This window comes from Mustela lutreola, chromosome 4 (genome assembly GCF_030435805.1).
Source record: "Mustela lutreola isolate mMusLut2 chromosome 4, mMusLut2.pri, whole genome shotgun sequence".
NCBI classification, from domain to species: domain Eukaryota; kingdom Metazoa; phylum Chordata; class Mammalia; order Carnivora; family Mustelidae; genus Mustela; species Mustela lutreola.
In genome coordinates this window covers 146,139,203-146,163,701 of record NC_081293.1, presented here as the reverse complement: position 1 = coordinate 146,163,701, position 24,499 = coordinate 146,139,203, and the positions used below count along the sequence as shown (strand labels likewise).

At 36.5% G+C, this 24,499-nt stretch overlaps 1 protein-coding gene across 16 annotated transcripts in view; it reads right to left on the bottom strand.

The window, feature by feature from the left end:
- HDAC9 (histone deacetylase 9) overlaps positions 1 to 24,499 on the bottom strand; it is a 940,182-nt gene that overhangs the window by 436,124 nt on the left and 479,559 nt on the right. For 9 of the 16 annotated variants that reach the window (XR_009352864.1, XM_059171302.1, XM_059171292.1 and 6 more), the window contains 4 exons: positions 15,522 to 15,763; positions 10,494 to 10,644; positions 9,351 to 9,477; positions 6,923 to 7,044 (listed from right to left, as the gene is read on the bottom strand). Coding sequence is in view for 15 of the 16 variants with exons in the window: in XM_059171302.1 (XP_059027285.1) it covers positions 6,923 to 7,044; positions 9,351 to 9,477; positions 10,494 to 10,644; positions 15,522 to 15,763 (642 nt within the window). In the remaining variant the exon portion in view is untranslated. The remainder of the gene's footprint in view (positions 1 to 6,922; positions 7,045 to 9,350; positions 9,478 to 10,493; positions 10,645 to 15,521; positions 15,764 to 24,499) is intronic. The other 7 variants (XM_059171303.1, XM_059171295.1, XM_059171306.1 and 4 more) reach the window with 3 other exon arrangements.

The following is a 24,499-nucleotide window of genomic DNA, read 5'->3' as shown; positions in this document are numbered from 1 at the left end:
AATCACCAAATAAAAGTTTTTAAAGAGGTACAATTGATACACTAAGAAGATAGAGAACATGGAATCATATAATGGTCAATTAAGTACAGAGAAGCTACAAAATGAAGGTAAATTAAAAAATAATAATAATAAAGAGTAAGTACAGGATTAGAAAACAGTTACACACACATGGTGGTAATAATCTAACGATATCAATAACCACTTCAAATGTGAATGGTCCAATACACTAATTATAATAGACTGTCAGAGTCGATTTAAAAAAAGACCCACTATATGTTGCCTATAAGAAAACTATTTTAAAAATAAAGACACAGGGCACCTGGGTGGCTCAGTGGGTTAAAGCCTCTGCCTTGGGCTCAGGTCATGATCCCAGGGTCCTGGGATCAAGTCCTGCGTTGGGCTCTCTGCTCAGCAGGGAGCCTGCTTCTCCGTCTCTCTCTGCCTACTTGTGATCTCTGTCAAATAAATAAATAAAATCTTAAAAAAAAAAAAAAAAAGACACAGATAGAGGCACCTGGTGGCTTAGTTGGTTAAGTGTCTGCCTTCCGCTCGGGTCATGATCCCAGGATCCTGGGATAGAGCCCCAAGTTGGGTTCTCTGCTGAGAAGGGAGCCTGCTTCTCTCCCTCAACCCCTTCCCTGGCTCATGCTTACTCTCTCTTCTCTCTCAAACAAATAAATAAAAATCTTCAAAAAAATAAATAAATAAAGACACAAATAGATTAAAAGTAAAGGGGTGGAGAAAGACATAACACATGAATACTAGGTAATTACAAATTAATACCAAAATGGGAAACTATCATATGCCCATTAGAATGTTCAAAATCTAAAAACTGAAACTGAAAATACTAAGTGCTGGTGAGTATGTGGAGCAACAAGAACCCTGATCCTCAGCTGGAGGGTGTGCATAATGGTGCAGCTACTTTGGAAGACAGTTTGGCAATTTCTTACAGAACTAAACATAGTCTTACTATAAGATCTAGCTGTCACAGTCCTATGAATTTACCTAACTGAGTTCAATACTTACATCCACATAAAACATACATGGGAAGGTTTACAGTAGACTTATCCATACTTGGTAAAACTTGGAAGGAGCCAGGATGTCTTTCAATAGGTAAATGGATGAACACACTGTAGTTCCTTTAAACAACACAATTATTACTTAGCAATGGAAGAGTGAGCGTCCAAGCCACAAAAAGACATGGAGGAATCTTAAATGCATATTGTCAAGTGAAGGAGGCCAGTCTGGAAGGCTACGTACATTATACCATATGATTCAAACTATATGACATGGTACAGAAAGCAAGACTATAGAGACAGTAAAATACCAGTGGTTAACAGGGGTTGGTCAGGGGGAGGGATCAATCGATGGGGCAGAAAGGAGTTTTAGGGCAGTAAAACTATTGCATTATATTGTAATGATGGACACATGTCATGATATTACTCTTGTGTCAAAATCTATAGAACTTTGTAACACTAAGAACAACTTTAATGTAAATTATGTACTACATTAATAAGAATGTATCTAGTGGTTCATTGAGTATACCAAATGTACCACACTAAAGCAAGATATAAGTAAGAGCAAAGACTGGGCTGGGGGTGGGGGGTGGATGGAGAATGATCTGGAAGCCCTGTACTATCTGCTCAGTTTTTCTGTAAATCGAAAACCATTCTAAAAATTAAAGTCTCATAATTTAAAAATAAAGTCAAGGGCAGAAATTAAAACTCAGTTTGGCCCCAGTGAGCACAAAGCATCAATTAGTGTTCCTCCTATGTTAGATGACAGAAACAAGTCTGCTGCTATTTTGGGACACAGTATTTGGCTCTGAAATGCCAGAGAAATAGAAAACTGACAAAACCCTTTATTCCAGTGTTGACATTAGTACTGCAAGTTGTACAAAGCTTAAAAAGAAGGCTTGTCACTTTCTCCCCAGTTACTTGTTTAATCAATAAATGTGGCAGAACGTTAGACCTTAAAGACCTTCCACAACAATAAGAGATAGAGTTTTAACTTGATAAAAAGAAATGAAACTGAACTCCTTCTCAACTAGAAACATACAACTAACTACATACTCCCTAAATCCTAGGTATGACCCTAAGCTCATTACAGCAATACTTCATCGAATTCCTAAAACAACTGTATGAACCAAATGCAATAATTATTCCCATTTTGTAGATGACTGAGTCATAGGCTGAGGAGGTTCAGTACATTTCCTAAGACTGAGGATCCAGACTTCAAACTGGTAGGTGGATTCAAAGCCTGTTGCTACTGTGCCACATTGCTTCTTAATTCTGGGAAAACTGGTGTAATTTTATCCCCAAAAGATTATTCTAATGATTTTAAGCAAGAGTGACTATAACAGTAGAACTAAGAGTACTAAGACAGGTAAAAATCCTCCAGTTTTTTTTTTTTTAGTCTGGAGTAAGATTCAGAGTGATATTTTTACAAGCGTAAGTGTTCTTTTCATGTTATCTGTATAGAAACATGTGCGCATGCCCATGCGTTCGTGTGAGCACGTGTTTGTGTATCATGAGAAAAACACAGAATTAGAGAGACAGAGGAAAGAAGAAAGAGAGATTTTAAAACATAAGGTAAAGGTGGGGGGGGCGGTGCTGGGAGGCTCACTGGGTTAAGGGACTGCTTTCAGCTCAGGTCATGATCCCAGGCTCCTTGCTTGAGGTGAATCTGCTTCTCTCTCTCCCCCCAGCTCAGTGCTCTCTCTCTCTCTCTCTTTCTAATAAATAAATAAAATCTTAGAAAAAGAAAAAAGATTAAAAAAACCCTCCTCGTATTAATTCTGGATTATACTAACGTGAATAGGTCACTAAGGTACCAGAACATAACTTCTAACTGTTATTCTGGGGGAGATTTATAAAGCTATCTGTCTCACCTCTGCCTTCTCTCCAATTTACTCAGTGTGGAAAATGACACTGGCCTTCCAAAACCTTAACTTATGTTTGGACCTCTTCCATAGGAGTCTGACTCTAGTGTTGCTGACCATTTAAGATGAATATTTCAGCGGGGCTGGAACAGTCGGCTTGGCCTGAGCCAAGCTTTCTATGGCTTGCATGCTTTAAGAGGTTAATCTAGCCCGCCAGTTCACTTTGTTTAAAAGTATTAAATGGAAAGACTGTAACATTCAAAGAAAGGCAAAGCTCACTAGGTAAGACCCCAATAATATAATGGAGCATAAAACCTCTAGAGCTTTTTACCATAACATTTTATGAAACATATGTACACACTCACTGGAACAGAATCCAATTCAAATGGTTCTGCAGGTCAATTCAAAGTCAGCACATATGCAGTATCTTTGGGAAAAATATGCATTATTTCAAAAGTGCCTGGACCTAGCTGCTTCCTTTATTTTATAGTTTGTTATCAGTCTAGAAATATACTGTATTAGGGGGATAAAAGGTCACCTACCACAGTATAATATAATTTGGCGCCAAAACAAAAAGTTCAATAATGTAGTACAAATTTCAGTATCAACAAATCTTTGTGTTGCGGAACAAAAAGAATCACAGAAGGTAATTCTAAAAGGAAGTGCTAATTTTAAGTGTGGGTGATAAATATAAAAATTGAAAACAATGATTTCATTCTCAACTTCACAACTAATTATGAAATCCTTCAATGTGCACTGTGAAAGGAGCAAAAGAATCTCAATTCCTACATTTAAAAGAAAAATGAATTAGGAATGGGCCTGACTAGAGCCACCGATTTTGTATTATTCTGATGTTTCCTAAAAGCTAGGCGCAACCCTGATCCTCCTAAGGGGAAGGAAGTAAAGGTCCACTTTGCATGACAAAGGTCAGATTTCTGCAGACAAATGAGACCTCTTTGATTGACTGTTCCTAGGTTATCACTGGCTGGCTGGGTCCTAGGAGGTCAAGAGAGGTTCCAAACTGTGCTCACTGCTTAAGGGAGACACCCCTGGGGCCACTTTAATCATTTTAAGATCATTACAACTTTTCTTATTCTGGTTCCAGCTCTACTCCCTTAAATCTTGCTAATGCATACTGGCAATTCAGTCCTGATGTAGATTAAAAAGAAATTGGAAGTATTCAGTACTATGTGCAGATGGATCCAAAGAGAATCCACTCATTTAATAACTTCTTTTAATTCTAAGATTGAGTTCAGTGAAATTCAAGTAGACCACAGAGGGTGATAATAAGGCCCCAGTAGGAAAAGCTGACTCTGTTACAGCTGTCCTGGTATTTACACTATGTCATCGATGCCACTGCTCCAGATTTCATTTTATACAAGGTAGCTTAATGCAAAAAATATCTTCGCTTCCCCAATCATTATGTATCTTTAATTGTAATTATTATAATGTTTTACTTTTTTGTAATAGCTATTAAGTGATAAACACACAAGAAACGCTGCAATAAAAATCATCACTTGACTGCATGCATTTCAGTGCTCTTCTACTTAGTGCAAATATATGTCTAAACTTTCTCAGTGGACTGGAAGTATATCAAATGGACCATATTGATAAAAGTAAGAAGAGTTCTGTTCTGCCTATTTGTAATTAATGAAGGATATCTCTTAAGTACTTTAGATAATGTGTACAAAACATCTGTATTTAATTATATCGTCCTTCTCTTAGATGATGGGAATTGAATTAAGAAATATTTTGAAACCCCTATGCAGATATAAAGGTATTAATGGCTGTTCAAAAGAACTTCCTTGGTACAATGCTTGAAGAGTTCAGTTTTATAAATAAATGGTCTGACGCTTAATTAATATCAGATTTTCAATTTTACAAAGGGAATAACCTTAAAATATTAGGCTGATACAGAAAATAGAACATGAGCAAAGACAAGGGCTGGATCTTTTCACTACTACTATGTATCACACAGACACAGAAAATGCCTTTTCTATTAGTGCAGATCTGAATAAAATTTTGTAGTGGACAGCGTTTCTCTTTGAATTCTGTTGTGGACTGAGATTTTTTACAAGAATAAATTAACAGCTCGCTAGTCATTCCTTACAGAGAAAAAAAAAAAAATCCTAAACTGTTCTCATGGAAACTGGGACACAGAGTATGGGTTTTCAGTACTTGTTCTTAAGTATTGAAAAAGATCAGATTTTCTTTCTGGATGCTTTACTGGTTCCAAATGCCACTTCTTTTCAAAGTCAGTGTCAGCTCTGCAGTCAGTTTTCAGTCTCCCAGTGGTAAGAATATATTCAAAGGCTGTGTGCACAGCAGGGTAGAAGTCTTTCTCCATGAATGTAACTATATCACTCATCAGTAACCTCCTGCCATAAGGGGACTTATGTTTTCTTTCCTTTTAGTGACTCCTCAGGCCCTTGAATGCCAGTCACTGCCCTGAGACCTGGGGCAATAGTCACATAATCTCTGTCAATAGTTCCTACATAAGCCACTGGTGCAACTAAATGTCAAGACAGCAGATCAAAGTCGGCACATTCTAAAACTCATGTCCTTTATGGATCAATTTTCATAAACTATACTCTGTGTTTTAGAAATACATGGAAGCTCATTCTTTGCTTTCTTCCTTTTAACCCAGACAAGTTTATTTACATGAAAGGCAATCTGATTTGTACATAACAGTGTCAAATGCTAATGCAATACATAAATCTTATTCTCCTCTTTGCATAGCCCTCTGGAGGTATTTTACTTCTTGGAAGTATTTTATTATACCTATTGTCTTATAATAGAAATGCAAAACTCCTTGGGCTATAAAAATAAGAAGGCAAAGACTGGTTTGCAATACTTCACCATCCTACCCCAGTGCCTGGTACAAAAGAAGGTAGGTAGTACGCTCCTACTTATGATGGATTTTATTTTTAAATCTTCATTATGCTAAGGTAAATTATGACAGACAATAGCTTTAGCGTGTGTTTTACAATCTATATCTATTTTTGTTATTCATGATTGCTTGGGAAAATGAATATAATTATTAGAAAGCATTTTTGCTCTGTAAGATTCAAATACAAACTACATAGATCTAGTCTTAAGTAAACCTGAGTAAACTACAATGGACCAAACTATCTTCTCTGAATATCTTTTCAGATAGTTCTAGATACAAAGATTTTAAAATTTGCTTATTTTCCTTAAAAAAAAACAACTGTACTTGGAAAACATAAGATTTAGAACAGAATGCACAGCAATAGTATTTATGCTTATATCTACCTGAACTTTAGATATATTTATTACAGAGGTAAGAGCATGCAACACATTAAATATTCATGTATCAGGGGTCTGAAAATGGAGAAGATGAGCAAACAAATACTAGCCTTAGAGCCAGAAGGTGGTTTACTAAACTCCAAATAGAAGCTTCATTGTCTCAGTTGCCCTAAGCAAATTTTTATATAATTACATGAGATCATTAGGTACAAAGCATCACTCTGAGTTCTCCTGTAATCTGTGAGACATTAGGCAAGTCACTTACTCAGAAGGTAGCCTTGGTCTTATCTGTTTCACCACTTAAAACAATTAAAATTTACAAGTGCTAAAATGTGTAAGAAAAAGAAAGTTTATTATTCCTATTTTTGCAGTAAATGGCTAAGGCCAAAGGAAAATTTAGATAAATGGGGGAAATTACAGAGGTCCTCATTAGTGGAGAAGATTTAAATTTTTGGAGAAATTGAATATTTATCTTCCTTAATTCTACTCTTTGTTGGCTTTGTTTTCTAATTCCACTCTTTGTTGGATTTGTTTAAAATCCAAATACAGTGAACTTTTAAATTAGAAAAGTTACTTTGATTATATCCTGAATCAACTGGTGTTGAAATCGGGGGTGTACGTGTCTGCATGCACATGTGTGTTTGTGCTAAGGGGAGGGGTGGAGGGGGCAGAAGAGCTGTGATGCAAATCCTTTGGCTTTCCTCTAGAGGATGGCCCAACAAAACTACAGGTACATTATGGAAAAGCAAGTGGAGTCTTGCTAAACCAACTTACCAGTTTTTCGAAGGGGGAAATCATCCTTCGTGTCCTGTGCTCCTGGTAATGTGTATTTGTAGGATGGAGATGTTCCACTCAGGGGTGGAGAGCTTTGATCCAGTGACGTGTGGTGGGCAGCCCTACCAAAGAAAAAGAGACTTCACCATTTGCTCTGGAGTTTTTCCTGCATGTTGGTCAGCAATAATGAGTTGCACATGCTGTACACGTGTCTCAGCTGCCTTTATGTTCTTTCTGTCCAGTGTGTGCAATCACAGCCTCACAGAACCACGTTCATTTCAGCAGTTCATTTCAGAATGTTGCAGGAACCCCAAGAATGACCACTGTGTGTCCGGTCACTCACTTGTACAGACCTTGCCTCACTAACAGAGAATTCACCGAGAGCCCAAGTTTGGATCATCTGAGATCACTGTGGATTTCTCTTAGGTGCCACACTTACGGAAAATTCACCACCCAAATCCTTTTTAGTCAACAGGGTAGAATAGTCAGAGTAGAAGTAAACATATATAAGAGACTTCATTTGCAAAAATTGTTAGGTAATACACAGAAGTACAAGAAGGTGCTTTTCTACCATAGCAAAACTACCTTTATCACAGTCACAGATCCCCTGGCTTGAACAGCACTTCCAAGGTAAAGGCTGGCAATCACGTATTTCCCCAACATGAAACTAGTTTTTAAAAATGTTTCCTCTCCCCTACATAAATATAGTGAAAGAGGTGGAGCTGTACTCCTGGGGAGGAGTCTTCAGAACTGAAAGTCAATTATCCAGTGGACGTGAACACCCACAACTATGATATGTGAAGAAAACAACCAACAGGGAACCAAGTTGTGAACACCCACAACTATGATATGTGAAGAAAACAACCAATAGAATCACCAGCGTGGTGATTCTACCAGTATCGTTTATCTGAATCACACATTCTCAAAAATTAACTTGTTTAAGGACACTTCATCTATCCTTAACTGGAAAAAAAGTATTAAATTCAGATTCCATAAATTAATGATTTATGGTGTCTGGTGTTGGACCCTACTGAAGTTCAAGTCAGCACAAAAAAGGATTGCTAAGTAAATATTTAATATACCCAAGGGGAGAGCTGAAGAACTTTCAGCTGACATGCTGTTTGCCTCTAGTTAGTTGTTTCCCACTTAAAAAAGGTATTGCCTCTTCTTAAAATGAGCTTTAACCTACAAGGAATATGAATTAGTTAGAAATTATGTATGTAATTTTAGGTAACAAAGTGGTGTTTATTTCTAAATACTTTGTGATGTTAACTGAACATCTGAAAATTTTCTTCAGGGACTGGCTTCTCAAGTCAACTGACATGCCTGATAGAAATTACATAAACCATTAAAAAGTATTTATGCAGCACTCTGGAATCTGCCTTAGTCATTTTTTTTTTTTTTTTTTTGCATGCTGAAAAGGGCAGATACTTATAAAACAGAAGTATAATAACTCTTTAACTAGAACTCCTGGGATGCTTACAGTTTCAGTATAGAGCAATCAAGTATATATTCCCTTATCTTTGATGAGCTGAAGAATCAAAAAAGTGTAAGTCTAAAACCTGATGGTCATTCAGTAAACATATAAAATGAGAGAAATGAAACTACTGTCTATTATCCAAACATTTGCTTATCAGTGTTTGTCCTGATTTTTAAAAACACCACATTGTTTCTATTTTCCTGAGAGGAGAACGGTGTATCCCATCGTTCTCTTCACTGGACCTGGGGAAACATGGTTCCGGGCATCCGTAACAGCAGTGTCTGATGTTGTCAGCTGGTGTGTGAGAGAAGTCAGTGTGTTCAGCTCACAGTGTGACAAGAGAAGAAGTCAGATGGTCAGGGGTAAACTTGTCACGAAGACTCCGCTTTACTTCCTTGCCTCCGTTCTCTTTCTCTTCCCTCCCTTGTCTTCCTGCTTTTTTTTTTTTTTTTTTTTTTTTTTTTTTTTAAAGTCGAAAAGCTTCTGGTCTTTTAAAAATAGTTCAGATCTCCACCTTCTATCGAGCCAAGTAAAATAAAGTCTCAACCTGCCAAATCTTCAGAAATTATTGTAAAGATATCAGATGCACCATCTGAGAATAGAAAAATGCAAAATAGGAACTAATTTCTATGCCCCACCCCACATTTCTGTTACTCATTCACCAAAAAACATTATCTACTTCCTTGCCCTCAAGATGATACTTGTAACATTTATTAAGCAGTGCTCTCTGTTGCATACTTGACTGTATTATTTCATAAGACCTTTCTAGCAACCCTAGAGGGCAGGTACTATCATGACCTTCTCACTGAGAAGGATGAGAATTCAAGGAGCTTGTCCACCGCCACAGAACTGAGAACTGGCAGACCCCAGTCCAATGCCCAGGCTGGCGGAGCAAAGAACCCGTGTTCTTGACCCCTGGGAAGGAAAAAGATTAAACACTGAACATACGTGTACCAGAGCTTGGGATGGCGGCTCACGGAATGATTTTTTCCATTTGTTGGAGTGTCTTTTGTTGCTGATTTACTCAACAGGAATTCTTGAAGCTTCTGCTTTACTTCTGTACTTGCCACTGCCCCTGAAACACACACATACAGAAACAGATGTTGATGTGGGGCTTTGTCCTTCTGTATCTCTGAAGTATTTAGCAAAAATTAAGAAGTAACACCACTGGTCACTGCATATGAAGCTTTCCTATTAAAAGAAGAAACCAGAGTCTAAACAGGCTTTTGAAAATGGCATAGGTAATGTTTTTAACTACTGCTCAAACCGCCAATTTTCAAAGGACTTGGATGATTTCTTTAATTGCTTCTGCAGAAGGGGGAGTCCCAAAATTAAGAATAATTTTTTCCCGAGGTAAAAAAAAAAAAATGAGGAATAAAACACTGCATTTTAAAATTAAGAGTCTTAGGGGACCACATAAATGATTGAACACAATACAATGATCTTCCTGAATTGCTAGTTTGAAAAACTCACATTTTAAAAAACTCTTTTGAGCATTAAACAAATAGATATCACTGACAGTTTCAGTTCTAGTCATCTGATCTTTAGTGCTACATCCTGATACTGAACTGACCTCAGACAAAGGGAATTATTTGGATCTGTCTCCCTCTTGTGGATAGTTTTTTTAAACAAATGTTCTGCCTTAAATCTTCCCTAAGTCTGGGGACTCAAAAACTAGATGGAGGCAAAGGCTTGACTTACAGAGCAATTATTACTTGAGCAGAAGGAAGGTACAGTGAGGAAATGTGGAAGTAAGTTTATTAATAAAACAATATGGCATGGCTAGATTGCTTTAGTAGAAACTCATTTTTAAGGTTCAAAACAACAGAAATCAGTATCTCTGCCAAACAATGCTCGGAGGACTTCCCCGAGACACTGCAGACCGAATGCAGAGAGATGGGATGTGAATGTCAAAAAAGTTTTAGACGGGGGTCCACAATTTATTCTTTAACTAAATGCAGACAGTTTTGACAAGTTTATTTTATTTTACTTTTGACAAGTTTAATTCCACTCCTTATCAGGCTTCACTCTGAATGACGACAAGCTAAACAGGAGGGGAGAGATGCATCTTTTACCCCTGGTGCCTCTTACTTTCTCGTCCTCTATCTTTGCCTCTGAGAGGAGGAAGCTGCTGTTCTCTGCGGTGCCTCTCTACTTCCTGTTCTTGCCTCTGCTGCTCCAGTTTCTGCTCCTTTTCTAGGAGTTCTTGTTGCTGTTTTATGGCTAGAAGTTCCTGTTGCAACTTGCGAGAAGAGAAAGACATGAGAGTGTGCAATTTCTTTAGGCTTCATTGTCATCACTGACCCAAATCAAACTGTTAGGAGCTTCTGGAACTTGTTTCTGTTTAATTTACATTTTTACTCACTTTTTGGTAAATTATTGAAATCTAAAGACAAACAACTAATTCCACAGACGGTCTTCATGTCATCAATCAGCAAGTTTTTAGGTAGCTTCATTAGCTGTGCCGCCCCACCAAAAGCCACTCCCAAACTTGCTCTAATCTTTATTTCCCTGAGTAGCTTCTCTTTGTAATTCTGAAATATAAGAAACAGGCAAAGGCAAGAATGGCCCAGAGGTCTGTTCTATCAAGTCCCTCCCATTATAAATAAACAACTGAAATCTTTATTTCTTATCCTGAGAAATGGTATGAAAATATCAAACCAAAGGAATGGTGAGAAATGAGTTAACTTAAGGGAAGTCTACCTGAAACAGAATAAATGTTAAAAATCAAAACCTGGGGCATCTGGGTAGCTCAGCTGTTAAGTGTCTGCCTTCAGCCCAGGTCATGATCCCCGGGTCCTGGGATCAATCAAGTCCCTAATCAGGCTCCCTGCTCAGTGGGGAGTCTGCTTCTCCCTCTGCTCTCTCCCTGATCATTTCTCTCTCTCGAATAAATAAGTAAAATCTTCCAAGAACAAACAAACAAACAAACAAACAAACAAACAAAAACTTCAGGGCGCCTCGGTGGCTCAGTGGGTTAAGCCTCTGCCTTCGGCTCAGGTCATGATCTCAGGGTCCTGGGATCGAGCCCTGCATTGGGCTCTGTGCTCAGCAGGGAGCCTGCTTCCCCTCTCTCTCTCTGTCAGCCTCTCTGCCTACTTGTGATCTCTCTTTCTGTAAAATAAATTAAAAAATCTTAAAAAAATTTTTTTTAAAAACCTTCAAAACCTTATAGAGAATGTTCTCGGATTAATGTATCTATACATTCATGGTAGGCATGTCTCTCAAAACAGCAGAAGCCTAGTTCATTCATCCAGCAGGCAAAAACCTTCCGATTAGAGATGGGTCAAAACAAAATCATTTCCATTAAAGTACTGTCAGGTCATCTGAACGCCTTGACTTTAGTTCCAAACAATAGGTAACGTGAACATGAAGGATTTTTAAATTTTTTTTAAGTTGTTGTTTTTTTTAAATTTATTTGATAGAGACACAGCAAGAGAGGGAACACACGCAGGGGGAGTGGGAGAGGGAGAAGCAGGCTTCCCACCGGGCAGGGAGCCCGGTGCAGGGCTTGATGAGGGGTTCGATCCCAGGACCCCGGGATCATGACCCAATCCAAAGGCAGATGCTTAATGACTGAGGGACCCAGGTCCCCATAACAATGGATTCTTAGTAACTGTCTTGACATGTCCGTTTTCTCTCAGATGAAGAAAGAGGTATCTGTGAATAATAATAAATGTGCTCACTGTGGAGTAACTAAAGATTTTGAGTTCTACTTAAGTTCTGATATTACTAGATATGAAATCCAGGCACCTTACTAAACTACTCAAAGCCCTGGTTCCTTGTACATAAGAGACGTTATCTCCATCACACAACATGTTCAGAATGCACATGAGATTTAGTTTGTAAGTTTGAACCATTCTAATTTTAATTATTATTACTGTTTTTAGATCTCAGTCATAATGAAGTTGGTGTAATTTGTTGTTTATATTAGATACCTAAAAATCTGAAATTTATGCTGATAAGTAAGAGAACAAAACCAAAAATCTTTTGGAATGGCATCAGTTACTCTGGAGTGAAAGGAAGCCAACTTGGCATGGCAACCATGATAGCCTCACCTCTCCCTGAAGGATATGGTTAGAAGCATTTCTGGTTACTCTTTATATTAAAATCTTTGGCATTTTGGCTCTGATATATCAGTCCCTTATTGGATGACTTTAGATACTGCACTGTAAAAGAAAACTTTATAACTTCACTTAAACTCTGCCTTAAATATTAATTTTATACAGCTACGGAGATTGGTGAAACTGATTTCAACAAAAGCCCCAATCAAATTGAAATTTAATCTATCTTAGGAATCTAGAAAAGCATACAATTTAATTTCCATAGCTACTATTCATTATTGAAGACTTCAGGACTGACACTGGAAAAAAAAAAGAAAGAACAAAACATCAACTGCTCATTTTCAGATGTTCTGATACACGACACAGGGAGGACGATGTGGTAGTTCTGATGGCAGACAAGGCAAGACTACAAATCTTGGAACAACCATTTACTGGCTGTGTGGTCTTGGGTAAGTTTCAGTATTTCTCTCTGCCTCAGCTTACTAAGTGGAAGAATGGGATAACAACATCTAACTCAACAGATATTGATTACAGAAACCAAAGATTCAAAATGCTAATATAAGTAAAGCTTCATGTACTGTGTTCCTCATAAACATAAAATCCAAGTGAATGTTAAAAAAAAATCAACTCAGCCCTTCCCATAAAAAACATAAAGTAAAATAAAACAAAAAATTTTAAAAAGTAAAAAGCTTCCTAAACTTAGAAGGAAATTTAAAATAGATCTTTAGTTTCCGAGAAAACAGCCTATGCCTTTGGAAAATCCTTTCAAAAACTAAATTTTCCTTTTAGCTATCTCAGAATCCTTTTTCTGTCAAAAGCCTCCTCTTTTCTGCTATTTTCCAGATGTCAGCACCTACTGTATTACTTTGTTTGAGCTAAAGTAATACTTAATTACCTACTTGTTACTATTAACCTGTGAGTAAAATAGAACAATACCTTACCTCAAAAATTTTCATGTTAATCTTTACAACTACAAAAGATACCAAATATAAATGAAAAGAAGCATTACTATTGTCCTGTATTCAGTGTAACATGAATCAGTACCACAGCAAAATGAACTATATAGGTACTTTTAAAAGTATGGCGAAGAATATAAATTTTATTCATCCATCATTGTCATCTTAACATGCCAAGAATGAATGGAGAAGGAAATCTAAACATCAGTGCTCCTGATATTTTTTCAAGGGTCAAATAATAATGTTTTAAAAATAAGTCAAGGAACACTATATCAAAAACTAATGATGTACCATATGGTGACTAATATAACATAATAAAAAAAATATGTCTATAAACTAAATGAAGTTTTCCTATTCTACAAAATACAGCCATGAGCTACTGGTTCCATATGAGACCCAAAACAAAATCCCTACTCTTAGTGTTAAGGTATCTTACAGAATAATAAATTGCAAGGGTTCTTTTAGTAAACTTTACTAAAGAAGAAAACTGATTTTTTTATCAGATGTCAAAGTTTTTTTTGGAAAAAAAGATAAAAGAGGCCTTTCAGGCTAAGAAAGTGTATCCTAAAAAGGATATAGGGATGAGGATAGTATTTTTACCTTCTCAGACACTAATATTAAAGTGGTAATTTTTTATAATATTAACATAGATTGGTTATCTATATTAATCTGACATAAATGTGTTTGTATATAACACGCAAGTGAGTAATAGATCAAGTATCTAGAACGTGTAATTTATCGCATTACTAAGTTAACATGTATTTACATCATTTTGAAGGAAATAGAACTAAAAATGGGAATTTTATGTAAGTATTGCTGACTTTTATTACTGTCATAATAAATCAAACTAAACATCTACTTAATCAGACCAAAATATCTTTATGTTTTAAATGTCTTTGTCAAGAACTTGATAGACATTTCCCAAATAAAGCTAAAGCAATATTTATCTGAAAGAAACAAGAAGAAATTGATATCCAGATACATCTAAAATGACTTGACAACAGAATAGTCTATCATAAAAAATTCTGGGACATGGATGTATTTCTCCTAGAATATTTTAAACAATTTGGATCTCAAACTATCAACTACTCCCAAAATTCTTTCAAAAAAATTCTTATCTGCAGTCTATTAAACTTATATAAAAAGTATTAAGAACATTTGCATCAGTTTCTTCATATGTAATTCTCTTGAACTTTTATGTTATCACTTTAAATGTGTACATTATAAGGTCTTCTTCAAGGGGAAAATTAGGATATATTCAGAATACCCTTTTGGGGAGGCAGCTGGGGCAATGGGTAAAACAGGTGATGGGGATTTAGGATGAGTACCGTGGGATGTAGGAAGTGCTGGGTCACTACACTGTACACCTGAAACTCATATTACCCTGACTGTTCAATAACTGGAAGTTAAAATTAAAGCTTAAGAAATCCACATATAGGGGTGCCTGGGTGGCTCAGTGGGTTAAAGCCTCTGACTTCGGCTCAGGTCATGATCCCGGGGTCCTGGGATCGAGCCCCGCATTAGGCTCTCTGCTCAGTGGGGAGCCTGCTTCCCTCCTCTCTCTCTGCCTGCCTCTCTGCCTACTTGTGATTTGTCTGTAAATAAATAAATAAAATCTTAAAAAAAAAAAAAAAGAAATCCACATATAAACCAAAAACAAAACAAAAAAGACTCTCCTTTTATCATTTCTGATAAGTAATTTATGCAGACCCTGTAAAAATATAAAATGGTTCTTCCCAGGCTCATGGTTCTTCTTGGTGGAGAACAGACAGGGCCAAAGAACAAAATCATATTGAAGACAAACTCAACAGAGGTTGGAAAGTTGCTTTTCCCTACTAAAGGTGCTGTACACTAACGGATGAGAGTGAGAGAGCCCCCCCTCCCCCCGCCCCACCAAGAGCAAAGCTTTTTTTCAGTCAGCATTCCTACTACTTACCCAAGGTGCTCACCAGTAAAATCACAATTTCTTTCAGGCCATACTCCCGCATCTTAATCATGGTGAAACTCACTCCCACCCCGTCCCAATGTTCCTTGTTATGCCCACGTCCTGCTGCAGCCTTCCTGGGTGAAAAGGTCAGAGGCAAGGAAACATCTGCTACCTTGATGTGTTCCTGGAGCTGAGCCTGGTGCTGCCGTGTCAAGTTCTCATGTTGTTTCTGAAACTCGGCGATCAGGAGCTGCTTCTGGATTTGCTGCTGTTGCTGGATAAGGAGTAACTCTTGCTGCAGTTGCTTCTCACGGACAACAGGATCCACCACAGGCATCATCATCCTGAGGTCGGTCCTCAGGTCTAAAGGTGAGATGGGCTCCAGGCCCACGGGAACTTCTGATTTCACATCCACTAGAGAAGCAGGAGGAAGAAGAAAGGGTGGGAGGGCATGACAGAGGATAGGAAATGAGTATGTTGATTTGGAAACAAACAAAAAATAAAAAACACTATACCCTATACGAACAGTGTCAACAAGTGTAGTCATTTTTACAACGATCATAAAAGGTCTTTAGTGTATCAGTTTTGGTAAAATGGACCATACGCTAACTTTCACCCAGCAAGCCACTTTCACGAATCTTCTGAATTTCTTTTTTCAAAGAGATGAATCCTGCACCCACCACCACCACCCCGCCCCACAAAAAACCCGAAAACCAAGAACCACAAAGAGATGAATCCAGTTATTTCCTGGTATCAAAGTCATTCACAAAACTTACTCTACTGGACCACTTAGTAGTAAGTTAGGCAAACTTGGGACAAAAATATGCTACTCTACTGAAGAAGAAATGCCAAGTTATAAGAGAGAAATTTCTATCACAACTCAATTTCCATACTTGCAGGCAAGTTAGTTTGTAATCAGAGTCAGAAGATATATTCTAAGATATATTCCTCAAGAATTAAGGAATTCCTTAAGAATAAAGCTTTCAACAATGTATCTGTGGGGCTGTTTGACCTGGCAAAGAACAAGTACAAATCTGCATGCTAAGATGTTGAAAATGGTGAGTGGATTAGTTAATCAACCACAAGTGTTCAGTCTTTCAATGATGATAAACTATATTTCAGTTACCTTATTCCTAAAATGAGTAAGGCATAAAAATGATGAGGAAGCTTAAAACAAATCAAACCACCAGAGAAACAAAGACTAATGAGATTAATTAATTTGACAAGAATAATTATAAGATATTTAAATTTAAAAAAACCGATAACATATAAAAAATTCTTACTACTTCTATCAGATCATTTGTAGGACAGTAGAAGCACAAAAATTCATAGACAAGGCAGATAGGAAGTAACAACATGGAGTTGTTAAAAGAACTAACTGGGATAATCCACTCTAAGGACTTAAAACATACAGAACATTTCTCAATAAACGCTCTGGGTTTTTTAAATTAATAAAAATGGAATTTTCCTGTGTATAAAAATATATCAACACAGTATGGCTAACAAAACAAAAATATTAAGAGCAAGTATGCAAATAATATTGCATGAGATTTTCATTTAATACTAGAAAATAAAAACACTAAAACTTCTAGAAAAGTGGAAAAAGAATATAGAGGAATATAAATAATCTTTATTTTTTAAGAAGATTTTATTATTTATTTATTTGTCAGAAACAGAGAGAGAGAGAGAGTGCACAAGCAGGGGGAGCAGCAGGCAAAAGGAGAAGCAGACTCCCCAGTGAGCAAGGAGCCTGATGCGGCATTTGATCCCAGGACCCTGGGACCATAACCTCAGCTGAAGGCAGACGCTTAATGACTGAGCCACCTAGGTGTCCCTAAATAAACAATTTTTAAAGATCTACCTTTACTAGTAAAGAAATGCAAATTCTAAGTCAAAGTAAGGCATCATTTCCAAACATTAAGTATCATCTGTACGATCCATGTATAAGCATATGTGTGTATAATACCCCATTGTGTGGCATAAGCATTTGAACAAGTAGATAATTACATATCGCAAGTGGTATTACCAAATGGTTAAAGCTTCTGAAAAACAACTTGGTGTTATGTAGGAAGAATCATTAAATATTCTACCATTTGATTCAGGTTTGCGAACTGTAGGAATATATCTTAAGGAGACAATAATTATGGGAAAATACAGTTCAATGTCATACCGTCCACTGAAGTATTATCATTTTAATTGAAATCCACCAACTACAAGGAAGCATCTAAGTAAAATATGTCACATCCATATGGTGGAAAAACACATACTCATTAGAAGTAATGTTTATGGGAACATGAAGAATGCTATTACAACATTAAATGAAAAAACAGTAATAAAAGTGACATATACCCTCTGATAACTCTTTAAATAAATACAACTTAAGCCAATACACATTCACATTTATGGAGAGCCTTAAATTCTAAGGGATGTAAGATTTGGTAGGAAAGAAAAAAGACAAAACTTCCAGCCCTCTTGGAGCAAATCTTCTAGTGCGTTTTCCTTTGTATTAGTCTCTGAATCCTTGTAGCAAAGACTGGTGACATACAGAACAGAACATAGTTATTTTGGAGTGGAAGTAGAAATAATTTCCCCTTCTTACTTTTCTGTATTTTTCCAAATTGCATTTAATGCTCTGACAACGACTATAAGTAACTTAGATTTGTAGATTCCAGGTTGGGAACTGCAAAGTTAATTTTCCGTGTGGATTTAAGAGCTATTTTCAGTGAGTCGAGAAAGGCTAACAGAAATCTTGTCTGTAGAAGTTAAGGCTGCAAATACTGAATGAAACATTAATGTCCTTACTTATCACTTGAACTGCATATGTGTACAGGGCATGTGGTATGCACCTGTGGGTGGGGTGGGAGGGGACGCTGGTATCAATCTTGGGTTGTGAACCCTGGTCAACTTTTCAACGTATTGATCAGAAGCTTGCATTGATGGTAATACACATGTCACTTTAACGGAAATGGTAAAACAATTTATTAATAAACCATAGTTTGGTGGACAGTGTCTTCTAAAACACTGATATTTATGAAAAGGAGAGATAGTCATTGTGACAAGTTTGGGATTAAATGAGGATGATGGCCTGTATGATTTTGTAGGAGCAGAGTCTGTTGTAGAACTTTCAATCAAGACTGTGGAGTAACACGAGATTTTGAGCATTAATTTATAGAGTTGGTCTAATTCTAACCAAAAGCAATGACTGTTAATGATATATTTCATTTTTGCATTATAAAGGCCAAACTACAGCCTCCAGTGTTTACATATGGAAATCCCAATAAACAAAGGTCAGAACGTAACCCTATAAAGACAAAATGTAGAATTTCAGGAGACCTTGGGGTCTTTTCTTGTTGTCATTCTTCTTATCCATAAACTGTGAACATAAATCCCTAAGAAACCTCTCCCACAAAACAAGATAAGGGGGAAGAAAAGTCCCAGAACTCTCCAAAACAGCTATTGTAAACCTCAAAGGGTAATTTGACTTCTTAACCTGCTATCCCAACAGAAATGATTGTGTCTAACTGCTTGCCTTTGTTCAGAGACTAATCACTAAATTGTGAAAAATCACCCTCGACTTACAAAAACTGCTCTTGATTATAAATAATTGCCCAAGACTGAGAGAAAGCGGCAAGCAAGATCCCAGTCTTTCATCCAATTTATTCAGCAGCAATCCACATTCCATTTGTCTAGACTAAATATAGCAGCGTTTATACAAGAAATCAATAGTGCTTGCAGAGAGGAGAGCAAACGCATGAATATTTCATCAAACGCAGAGAGAAATGGCAATCAGCAAACCGTAGAGGTCATCTTTGGCCTGCTGGATTAGTTCTTTTATTTGGACAATAGCTCATCTCTGACTAATCATAATCATATCATAACCATTCTTTCTATTTTTAACATTAATTGCATTGTGGGTGACAAAGACTCATCGTATTCCAAAAGAAATGATGGATTTTTCTTACAGCGTCTGTCACAGGCTAATAAGCCTCCCCAGGACTAATAATAGTAACACAAGACCAGGGCTGAGTCTCAACAAGTTACAGTTACTTTCATATCATGAAATGTGAAAGAAAGGGCATTGTCTACAGCTGCTGTATTATCATAATTAGAAATAATCAACTTAAAAGAAAAAACTAACAACCAATTTTAACAGCGAGGAACTGGAATCATCTCTATTCATAACATCCTTGTCTAGGAACATCCAAATTTCTTATAAATTACTTTGAACAGGTGCCAGTGATACATAAGTTAGAAAGAAGTTGGTGCAACAAACTGTAGATATTAGCAGCACTAGTTAAAAACAAATCATGTTTTCTTAACAGATCTTAATTACTTTAGCTTGAGACCTCATAACTTTATTTGGACTCACTATGATTGTCTGAGATTTCAACTACATGCCAACACATATATATGTTATATTTATATTATTATTCTAATAGCAAATGCCCAGTTACAACATTTCAAAATATATATTAACTAGTCTTAATTATCACTTTACAAAGCCTTGTTCATTCTTCCTCCAGTGTCTTTCTTAATTGTTTCTTTGATAGTTATTTATTCTTCTGTTTAGCCTTAATCAAGTTATGCAATTTTGTTTTAGAAATAGTTTTTAATGAACATGGAAACAAAAATCTCCCACATCAAAATAAAAATCTCAAACCATATAATCACATCTATTTAAACAATACCCACTTTATAGTTGTAACTTAATTTCTTCAACAAATTTTTAAAAATATTTTTTAAAAGTGTTAATTCAGAGTTTGAAGGATAACCTAACCACCATAGAGTATTTAAGTTTTCACTTTAGATACTGTTATTTATAGCACAGATAAGTAGGGAGAATTTTCATATGTTCAAGACCAGAAATCTTTGGTTGCTCTTTGTCAGCTAACTTACAAACAAGAATCCATTATTTTTAAGACTGTTTTAGGTGAACAATTTGCAAACCCGATGGATGGAAAAATTCAAAGAATGCACATTTTTGACCATTTACAACTATCACAACTATAGCTGAAGACTTCACCCTGCCCCACTGAAATGAGATCTCAAAGTAGTAGCGTGCAAACTACAGGTTTTCACAAACCATTGGCACAGGCACAATCTCACCACCATTTGTAGGTACCAACTCAGCTAAAAGTTGTAACTTGAAAAAATGCAATAAAAACTAGCACCATGTTTATCTCAGTTCATATCATAGCTACAGCAGCTACAAATCAGCATCACCAACAGCGACAGCATCACCAATGCTGTCCAGAGCCAATTTACATGGAAATTAAGTTCTTTACACCAAGGAAATTGTTCTCCACAACCACTGGCAAGTGGACATATCATCTACAAGTACTAGAATTGGGGAGAAACAAATGTTCTGATCATCTGATCAGCTATCATAAGCCGTTCTCATTGCGAACCTTCTTGAACAAAAACTGAAGATGACATCTGGGGGAAGGGTAGATGGCAATCCATAAGTAGCACATTACAGTCTTTGTCCTAACTATCGTGCTGTCAATCCCATCCTGAGCAATCCTAAAGAGTTGGCTCTGCAATGGGGGATAGATTATAGCTTCCCTGCCACTTGTCATGGTTATTTTGATCACTGAAGAGTTTTTTTTTTTTTTTTTTTTCAGGTAGAATCCACAGATTTTGGGAAATAAATGAAGAACTCAAGTCTTTTTTCTTTCCTCAACTCCATAAACTTGATTTAACCCCATTCAAATCCCTTCAATATTCCCTTTTTCTGAAATCTCGCTAGCACCTTCCACCCCCTTCTAAGAATGTTTTGAAACTACACATACACAACTTCATAATTTTATTTACATTTTTGTTCCTTATATCCTATTGGTTATATCAGAGCACAAAACTACCTGATGCTTGTTTGTATCTTGTTTATCTAGTACTTTGTCTTAATAACATATTACAGCACAAATTCTTAAGTACTATACTATCTTTTTTTTTAATTTTTTTATTTTTTATAAACATATATTTTTATCCCCAGGGTACAGGTCTGTGAATCACCAGGTTTACATACTTCACAGCACTCACCAAAGCACATACCCTCCCCAATGTCCATAATCCCACCCCCTTCTCCCAAACCCCCTCCCCCCAGCAACCCTCAGTTTGTTTTGTGAGATTAAGAGTCACTTATGGTTTGTCTCCCTCCCAATCCATCTTGTTTCATTTATTCTTCTCCTACCCACTTAAGCCCCCATGTTGCATCACCACTTCCTCATATCAGGGAGTACTATACTATCTTATGAAAGTATCAGAGACTGCTTAGGGCTGTACGTATCTAAAACAACATCGTAATCATTGCTTTTATGTATCATCAGGTTGACATCATTTTTAGTTAACCCCTTTATTCAGCAAGTATTGGTAAAGCTCTATGAAATAACAACAAAAAAAAAGTTTTTTAGTCAGCAACAGAAGTAAGGAAAGCCTTTGGAGAACTCATATTTTGCTGCAGAAGGTCAACCCATAAACTTATGTAGAAAACATGACACATGAAAGGCAATGATGTTGTATTCCAGAATCCCACCTGGGTCCTCTTCTCTTTTCCCACCAGGACTGTCCATGGTCAGAAGAATCATATGGGAATGAAATTAGAAATGCCTGTGCACATATGCACACATACACACACTCCCAGTTAAAATCCTCAAGCAATTACTTATTAGGTCTTTATTCATTGCTTGAATTTCAGATAAATATTATTTGACTGTTTAAATTATTGATAACTGAATGAGTTTCCAACAATACTAAGTATTTGGAAAAAAAATGACTTCAAATATTTTTCTATTTAATGTGCCTTTCACATGTCCCAGATCCCAATGTACCCTTAAAACTCAGAGTACTGACAGGTGACAACCACCAAAATGGGGTGGGAACCCGAGTAAAATTATATTAATCCACCCATGCTGTTTGTCTTAGCAGGGATCACCAAGAACAAGCCAGAGCGCAGAATTATTGAAACAATAAGGCTTAATTTATAAATGATCACCCCATGTTATATTATCAGAAATTTCAGCCAGCATTTTGTAAGCTCAGAAAGTTTTCATCTCAAATTTGAAAAATGAAGAATTAAATTACTAAATGTAAATAGAAAAGAACAAATCCTCCTGAAGTTACTTAATCAAAATTCTTTAATATTTCATCTAAAATAGCCAATAATTGATTTAGATTTTTAAAAAAAAAATCTTATTTATTTATTTTTGAGAGACAGAGAGAGGGAGGCAGAGGCAGAGGGAGAAGCAGGCTCCCAATGTGGGACTTGATCCCAGAACTCTGGGATCATGACCTGAACAGAAAGTAGACGCTTAACCCACTGAGCCACCCAGGCGCCCAACCAATAACTGATTAAAAAAAAAAAAAAAAAAAAAACACAGGACACCATTTATTGAAGGCTTTTCATTGAAATGTGTCGTGTTCTTTCTGTCTTGGAAAGCACATTTTCTCTGAATAAGTAAATTAGTAAATTTGAGTGTGCCTAACATCAAACAGGGAAAGGAAAAAACAAGTAATACATTCTCAGCCTGGTGACAAAGCTGCCCAAATGTCCCTTTAGTCATACAAATATTCTTAGCTTCCACTGTCTCTACTTATGACAGCATCATCATGAAATAAAAAAAGAACTAGAAAATTATTGAACATGAAAAGAACAATTTTTATAACAAGAATTATTTAAACTGATTAGTCCGGAAATATAATTCTCCCTCCAAATGATTCTGTTCAAGTTATACATGTCTTTAGTTTCTTCAAGTGCATGCATACATGGCATAAATGAAAAGAAAATAAATGCAAGAAGCAATCTGGGCTTTGATTTACTATTCTCTTATTTCCCAGGGGTCTGAACAGGAAACAAAAATAACCACAAATGACTAAAATTTCAGTAGGCCTTGAAATATCAACATTTAAGTTAAAGAAAGCTAACTTTTTAATCAAAGCCTTACTATTTTGATTTACTTAATTCAAATTCCCTCTCTGCAAATATGCTTTTGAATTAAGCAGTCATAACAAACCATAACACAAACATGAACTGCCAACTCATTTGTAATACCCACTTAGTTCTAAACTATTGCAGTGTTTGCTAGCTCCTCACTATTTGAGAACCAAGTAAAAGCTTCATTGAGCTTCTTGCAGTATGGAAACAAGATCAAGCCCATTTCTGTGACTTCCAGGTAATATGAGCTAAGCACCTAATCCATATTACTTTGTAATTTGAGATAAAAATTTAACCTGACATAACAGTACCTGTAAATGAACCCTTCAGTAGATGGGAAATCTTAGTGCTTTAAAATAGAAAATATAAATATTAATCCAGAAGGTTATTTATTTAGCCACATAGAACACTCATCACCTGGGATGAGCAAACTGACTTCAACAAGAGTTACAATGAAGGGGGGACAGACTGTTTCCTTCACCATGGATTTTTCCTACAACTTACATGTTCTTCTAGGTCACAGATAATAATTCACTTGTTACTTTGCAAAGGGCTAACAGTCCTTCCTTCTTATTATGAAAATCTAATAGTTGAAGCAACAGATTCCTTCTAACTCCATGTCATCTGACACGTAAGATAAATTCAACACCTAAGTTTCAGTTTAATGAATACCGATTGACTAAATACCTCTCTCAGCAGATACCCCTCTCTAACGACACTCTTCAGGTCCCAATTACATTTGTGTATTCAGCAAATACAATTTTTTCAGAGAACATATCCCCACCCGTCTATCAGGAACCCTTGTTTGTGGAAGTATGCAACTGTGTTCTTTCATGATAGAGAAAAAGAACTTTGATTGGTTCTTGTATCCTGCCAGGAAAATTACCTTTAAACAGTGTGGGGGGAAAAATTCAATCTTTTCTGAGAGTTTCAATGCTTAATATATTCAAGACAACAACGTGTATTAAAAGTGCAGGAAAGCGGGAGGGGAAAAAGAGCAGAAATGCCAGGCATGGTGCTTCCCTTCTTTTCCTCTTGGCTCCAAGCCACCTTTACCTTTCTACCCTCTAATCTTCAATCCTGCAAAATGAGAACAGGATTTCAACCAATTTACTCTTTTCTTTCTTTCTTTTCTTTTCTTTTCTTTTTTTTTTTTTTTCCTTCTCTAGGTCTGGGCTGTTTGCTAAGTTCTGAGGAAATCTTTATTACAAAACGAAAAT